This window comes from Micrasema longulum, unplaced genomic scaffold (assembly GCF_059751315.1).
Source record: "Micrasema longulum isolate JH-2025_06_02 unplaced genomic scaffold, ASM5975131v1 h1tg002886l, whole genome shotgun sequence".
In the NCBI taxonomy this organism is placed as follows: domain Eukaryota; kingdom Metazoa; phylum Arthropoda; class Insecta; order Trichoptera; family Brachycentridae; genus Micrasema; species Micrasema longulum.
In genome coordinates this window covers 65,017-72,613 of record NW_028280006.1, presented here as the reverse complement: position 1 = coordinate 72,613, position 7,597 = coordinate 65,017, and the positions used below count along the sequence as shown (strand labels likewise).

Below are 7,597 nucleotides of genomic sequence, written 5' to 3'. Positions count from 1 at the left end.
CTAACGTGATTCCCATTTTCTAATAGATTTATTTAATGCTCTTTGAAAATGGCTTCGGAATTAAAATATATGGGTATAAAATCTTAAGAACTCAAATATTACTTTAAAACAAAATTAATTAAAAGACACACTCCGCCCATGGTAAAAATATCTATAGTGTCCAAAAATCACTGCTTTAGTGTCATATTCAGGGAGAAAATATGGGAATAAGTTTGTATGTAGAAAAGTAAGACAACTTTTCTTTTTAAGGTGATTCTAAACGAAAATATGAAACTAATTATTCATAGATGGCGCTTTTATAATTTTTTATTGAAAACGCCATTTTTACATTTATTTTCAATGGAAATTTTACAAAACTTGGATTGCGGAAACTATACACTATATTGATTGCAACAAATACCATAACAATATAATTTAGGTCCTTTTCACAAAATGGTGTACAAAACAAAAAATAAGATAAATATTTTTTGTTTTCATTTTTTAATATTTTTTTTAGAACACGATCATCGCGTTTTGAAGTGCTGTGTTTTAAAATCCTGTGCCCACTCTTCGATTTAGTGTTCCACTTTCTTTGAATTTTTTCAGAAATCTGCTCATAGTTGATTCATTGCACTGTATTTGCCTTGCTATATCACAATTGGAAAAGTATTTTTAAGAGAATGCAACAATAACTGTTTTTTTTTCTAATGAAAGTTTAAGTCTCGTAGACATTTTGCTCTAATAAAATAGGGACAGAGAGAAGAAGAAAACAACTAGTCACTGCCAAATCAGATGTATAACTAAAGAAATTTAGGGCTCTCCAGGTTCATAAGTGGCTTTTAATTGTTCCTAGGAACTTCTAGAAGTGATAACCCATGAATCAAACCTAGATTTAATTACTTTGAACACCTCCTAACGGGAATTTTTGTAATTATTTTTAATTTGGCTAAATAACATAAATATGTTGCCGCGGTGTACACAGCAAGGTATTCAAAAAACAAAAAAAAACAGGACATTTTTTACAAAACAAATAGAGTGATTTTAAATCGATACCGAGCAAAATAATATGTAAATAATAAACAATAAATAATGTGTTATAATATTTATTTTAGAAAATTTAATTATTTATAACAATTACAATAATAGAATTTGTAGTGATTGAGACTACAGGAAAAACTTCCTTCTGCTGGTTTCCATGAAATGTCTCCTTCCCTGTATCAGCCACTCGTAGTCACCGTGCTTAGAATCGAAGGTTCCTTGCTGGACGGAAATCAACTTTAGCGTGAAACGAGGTCCCATTTCACGGAGTTTTGCTCGTTTGCCGTCTTTCGTAAACTCATATCTGCAAGAATTATTTCTATGTCAAAAACGATAAATATAAAAATATTGAGATGCAAATAGTTGTTAAGACCATAAAAAGTTGTTAAGAAAAAGAAAATACATGTTAAGACCCCGGTATAGAGAATTAGGAAAACAAAGACGAGTTATAACATTTAAATTAAATTTTATCTACAAAGTAAAAGTTTCCATATGAAAAATAGAACATGGATATGATTTTGTTCTAAACATGTTCAATTACAGGTTACCGACGAAGATACTTTACATTTTCATACACATTTCCGAACATCAACATCGATTTCACTTTATATCGTTTTGATATGTACCGATGAAGATAGCGTTTGTAATCGCAGCCTTGATCTCTCAGAAGAATGTGTGATATGTAAAACTTTCTGTATACAAATGTCGAGATCCATAAGTAAGTAGAATAAGTACAAGTACAAGCAAAAACAAGCATCATTAACAGAATTAAGAAAGGGGTCCCCACAATGGTTTTGATAATGATTTAGTTCTTCGCTAAATTTAAAAAAAATCAATTAAGTTGTGGACAAATTTGTATAAAGTGTGTACACAATTATGGTCCAACTCGCGGTCAAAAGATTAAATATTTACTATACAAAATTATACCTGTGATGTCTGAAGAAAATGTAGTCTCTCTGATTGTGGAAGGTGACCACACGTCGTCCCTTGAACTGTGGTTCATAGTGAAATAGGGCGCCTAACATTCGCCCTACTGTGTGTCCCAAACGAGTAGTGAAGTTATTCAGAATCACCTAAAAATTCATCAATCACACAAATAAATACAACTATAACTTGATCATTTTATTTTAGTACATCAAGGTACGATTAAAAGTCTTACGCATCAGATAACTGTCAAGGGAAACATTAAAATTCTATGCATAAACTAACTACATTCTAACTAAGCTAACACTACATATTAAACATTCTGATTTTTAAATTGCGAGTATGATGTATATGAGTTGAGATCGGAATTAAATGTGACTATTGATGATTCGCAAGTGTGAAGGCAATTGGTTCTAGGCAGAGGGGCCGGGCAGCCCCGGAGTTTAAGTTTTCCTCCGCATGAATCAAATAAATGCTGATCCAACAAACAGTACATCTTCTTTATTTCTCTAATAAAGAATTGCGATAGAGATCTTGGAGCTGCGAAACTAAACTCTTGGGAGCCACGAAGACATCTTGAAGATACGAAGCACAAATAAATTAATCATATTGGAGCCTTTCATGAAGGGAATTGAATACTGTCCAGCAAAACCTATATGTATTTGATTCTCTCTGGGTTTTTTAACCATGTTAACTATGTCATACAACAATTGAGGGCATTGGAAGCAAAGATAGCAAGCTCCTGTTTTGGTGTTTTTGAGAAAACTAACAAAAACTGCTACACTAATATGCCAAAGAGAGTCTTCATGTTAGAAATGTTATTTTCACTGAAATTAAACTTTAAGATACTAATAAATTAGCTTTAATAGAAACACGAATTCAAAAAACTTTCTTAATATTTGTATGGCACGGCCATTTGGAAATTTAAATCTCAAGCCTGTCATTGGTCAAATAAAATGGCTGATGGATTTATATGTTTGCTTCCAAACACTATTTTCAAACCATCAGAAGTATGATTTTAAATTACATTTGCAATTCAACTCATGATGTTTATAAAAATAAAGTTGATAAACTACAGAATGACATCATAACCAAAAAAAAAATTTTTTTGGAGGCTATCTTGCTTCCAATGCCCTCAATGTTTAACACATTCATCGACGAGATTACATTTCAACCGCGATCACTCTCTTTTTTATCTCCCCTCTGTTGATTTCGTGTCTCACTTGCATAAACAAGTATTGGGACTAAACAATAATTGTTCCGAACCAAAAATGTACCTCAGGTCTGTGTGTAGAAATTTCTCTGTAATTCTTTTTCATCTCCTTGGTGATTTTACAGTTGGTGAGTTTGAAATGTGCGGTCGGCCCGTTCGGTAAGTGAATCAGGAGAAACCCGTTGGGCTGTTTCTGGTCCTCATTTACTATTATCACATCTGTATATTCTTTGTCTACGGCTGCCTTTATTATCTTTTTCACGGCTGATCTGAAAATCAAAAAAAAACATGTTTTCTGATACTCGCAAAAAGTTTTACAAACCTTATTTGCATAAGTTTATACAGCTAAATAAATAAGGAGAAAATTGTTATGTCGTCTGTCCAGGCGAATCATTAAGATCAATGTCAAAAAAGGTGCAAACACAACACAAAATAACTCGGAGAAATTCATTGTGTATCTGAACGGCCGTAAAAATCTAAGAAATTTAATAAAATTTCAACTTTACCAGTAATATTATTATAGTAGGGCCAATTTAATAGGTCACATTTGACATTTGTCGGTTTTAGCTTTATAGTGAGGTAACCTGCTTAAAAACATCGATTAAAGTGAATGAATCGATTCGGACTTCAAATATAATATATGTCAATTAAATTCAGTTGCTATGAAAAAGTACTAATAGGCACTGTAATTTTATTTTCAAAATCATAAGTCGAATCCCTGTCCCATTATTATTTTCTATCTTAAATTTAAGGAACAAAATAAGATATGTACATAATTTAACAAAACTATCAACATTCGATTTTTCTGGGTAACATCCCTAGTGTTTAAAAAGAAAAAGGGTTCACTGATGCAACATTGTAACGACGTTTAGAACAGAAAAAGTTTATTATGTTTAGAATGGTTTATTAGTGAAAGTAAATCATAAAATTACCTTCTTTTGTAATTATAACAATAAATATGTAATCGTAATTGAAAAAAGTTAAGCAATTATGCAGTTCCTAAGTCGAAAAAATAAATGATATTTTATTACAAGGTTATGTTGTTGAATTTTGATGAAGTGTCAAATGTGACCTATTAAATTGGCCCTACTATAAGTCGTAAAATTTATATAGCTCCATTTTGGTAAAAAATTACAGTAAAAACCGTTGCTTCTACGCGCTCTAGAAACAATTACAGTCCAAACTAATATGAAGAAATGGTAAGATAATACTGTACAAAACACTGATCAAACCAATCTTGGCATATGCCTCTGAAACCCGAGTTATGGCAAAGAATATTGAGGGAACCATTGCAGCTTTCAAAGAAGGATCCTCGGAGTTGTCTTTGGCCCTGTGAGAGAAAAAAAGTTGGCGTGGTTGCTAAAATAGGAAGCTAAATGAAATCTACGGAGCGCCCGAGTTCAGTAAATTTTCAGTGCTGAATAAGCTCCTGACGTCACTGCGACCTGTGTAGATCTATCATGACTGTGTTGAATTGAAGATATTTTTATTAAATTTAATAAAAATAACTTTAAATTGTAATTCCTGCCTCGATACAGGGCTACGTAGTGAGGCACGTAATTATGAAACGAGGACAGGGACAAATAAACAAAAGAAAATAACAAAAAAATTACAGTATTCAGTATTGCAAAATTATGGGAAAAAAAGGTCACCTTCTTCTGAATCTATATTCCGAATTGGGAATAATCCTGGTGAGTTCCTTGCCGAAAATTCTGGTTTTCCTCAGGGGATTATCAGAGAATGTAATAAGAACTTTAGGAGCATACGAATTCTCATAATACGAAGCCATTTCGTCAACTTCCATGTCTTTCTTCGCCTGAAAATAATAATAAATAACTAAAATATTCTTCCATATATTTGGAGACATCTTTTATTTAAAAAAAACAAACGGTGGCACTAGACACCAACTAAAAAATAAACAAGAAGTCATTTATTGTCCTCCTGCTTGACGACAGTAATGGTAAATTTAAAGCAGTCATAGGTAGACCTAATTTAAATTGAATATATCTTTGAAACTTTCTCTTTTCTCGTTCAAGATCATGAGTTGCAGTAATAAACAGGACGCCAAACTGCAGATGCATACTCTAGCTGTGATCTTACAATAGAACAAAATAAAATTACTATTGTTTCAATATTTTGAAAATGCCGAGTGTTTCGAATAACAAAAACAAACATTTGCATAGCCTTATTGGATATATTTTCATGGTGATGAGAGAAATTTAACTTAACATCAAATAAATATTATTTTATTGTAATATTTAAACCCTATAAATTGTATACGTGGACAATGTCCGTTAATACATAAAATAAATAAATAAATAATCCTAGATAAATGTTTTCAGCTCGAAGGTTTAATATTCCTTAGAAAGATGAAACAGCCAAACCTCTTCGTGTTCGTCCGCTTCAATGTTGTCAATGGTCGTTTCATCCTTTTCTCTCAAACTTTCAATCGTGTGCGGTTTGGCCGGCTCCACTCCCTCCTTCCTCCTCTGCATCCTCGCCTGCTTCTTCTCCTTCCGTTTTTCCTTCACCAGCTTCATCCCCTTGGCGCTCCTGACGTGCTTGTTCTTGATGTGATTGAAGTTCGTGTCGCACGGCATTCGCGGCTCTACGTAATTTCCTTCCGCGTCTTCGTCTATTTCTAAATCGCTCTCATCCATCTTGACGAGGGAATCTTCTTTGGAATCGAATATCTCTTCCAGGTTTTTTTCATCCACGTCCTCTTCCGAGTGCTTTTCATCCGCATCCTCTTCAGTTTCATCCAGGTCTTCGATGACCATTCTGCGAGGAAAAAGTAAGGTTATGAATATAAAAACACACTATCGAAAGATTAAAATATGATACATAAAAATTACGCAAAATAATTATGTTTTTATACATACCCGCTGCGTAAAGGCGGCATTCTCGTTGGTAGAATATCTACTTGTAGATTTAAAAGACAAATAACAACAAACTATGTAACGCAGAATGCAAGAACACGTCAAAGTCAAAAACAGAAAATAGCAGACCAAAGATAACAGACACATCTAGACAAGAAACCAGAGTTGCCAGACTCGATCAAGCGAAAATAGGTAGATTCTGAAAAATAAATCGGTAGATTTCGATAGATTCGGGTGGGCGGAGAAGGTGGGGTGAAAATAAATTTTACTGTTGTTCAAAATTAAAGCGCCGTTTCGCCTAAGACCGTTGCTTTAAAAAGTCGAAAATGCTTGATAAATGAACAATTGAAAACCAAAAGGACTGCAATATGTGAATCACCAAAATATATTGATTCCGGCTTGCAATACTGGCCTAGAATTCAAGTAAATCTTGTTTTATTACTTTAAGGTTATGTGGATATTTTAATTTCTATTTCAATAATACTGTATTTTGTGTACCCATACAAACTCTTCAAGGCTTGAAAGCATAAATATTAATGAAATCACACTAAGTTACTTATGTATGTTTTTTTTTTACGCACAAAGATACATCGGTTTAATGTATTTTTGTCTTGCAGCATAGAGGCCCTGACATTGATGGGTCTTCTCTATCTCTCTTTGTCCTGGTCATTTTTACAGTCGTCAGTCAAACTTTATTGTTTAACAAAATTGCCGAACAAAGAAATAATTAATATTTTAAAGTTCTTTAAATGTAAAAACTGTTAACTGCTGAAGTTCATTGCTTAAAACAATGATTCAACTTAATTTAAATAGATAATAACCTGACAAAAAACTATTTCTATCATTTTTATATGAAAGGTGATCCCCTTTCATTTCTCCTCATAAAATAAACGAAGACATATATGAACTTTTCAATAATGTCATGAAATTCTATGGTCATATGATTTATCCTACCACAATATAGTATATTTTGAAATAACCGGGAATCACCATTCACCAATACTTACCAATTAATTTCATAAATATATAATTCATTTACTCATGTACAATAGATAAGGAGTTTTTTCAACAATCAACAGATGGCAACTTAAGTGAGCAAACAAACAATAAATGATTATAATTTGTATTAAAATTTTGTTCTATAAATAAAAAGAGGAAATGTATAGAAATCGGTAGGATTTCAATAGAATTCGGTAGATCGGTATATTGTTTCTAAAATCGGTAGATCTACCGAAACATTGGTAGTAATGGCAACGCTGCTTCAGCACTACGTTATTTTAATATCTGTACCTACGTGCTTAAATTACCCTCATTTTGCGGGGGAATTGATTATAATCTCAATAAATAAAATTATAGGAAAATTGTATTTTATGTTTTGATGCGATCTCGTATTATATTTTGCTCAACAATAAAAAAAATTGTCTGGAATAAAAATATTAATTTTCGTAAGTTCGTACTTACGAAAATTCTTACAAAATTTGCTTCGTAGTAATTGAGTGAAAAATGATTTAAAAAAAAGAACAATAAGAATATTAGTAAAAATAAAAATATTGTTTCCCAAATG

The 7,597-nt window shown here is 32.2% G+C and overlaps 1 protein-coding gene across 1 annotated transcript; it reads right to left on the bottom strand.

The window, feature by feature from the left end:
- Positions 1–1,066: 1,066 nt before the first annotated feature.
- Positions 1,067–6,172, bottom strand: LOC148271417 (putative ribosome production factor 1). The gene is made up of 6 exons (XM_088241416.1): positions 6,037–6,172; positions 5,539–5,935; positions 4,807–4,970; positions 3,219–3,423; positions 1,945–2,090; positions 1,067–1,321 (listed from the first exon to the last, which is right to left on the bottom strand). Exons 1-6 carry the CDS (start codon positions 6,054–6,056, stop codon positions 1,144–1,146), a joined length of 1,110 nt encoding a protein of 369 aa, XP_088097542.1. The 5' UTR covers positions 6,057–6,172; the 3' UTR covers positions 1,067–1,143.
- Positions 6,173–7,597: the final 1,425 nt, after the last annotated feature.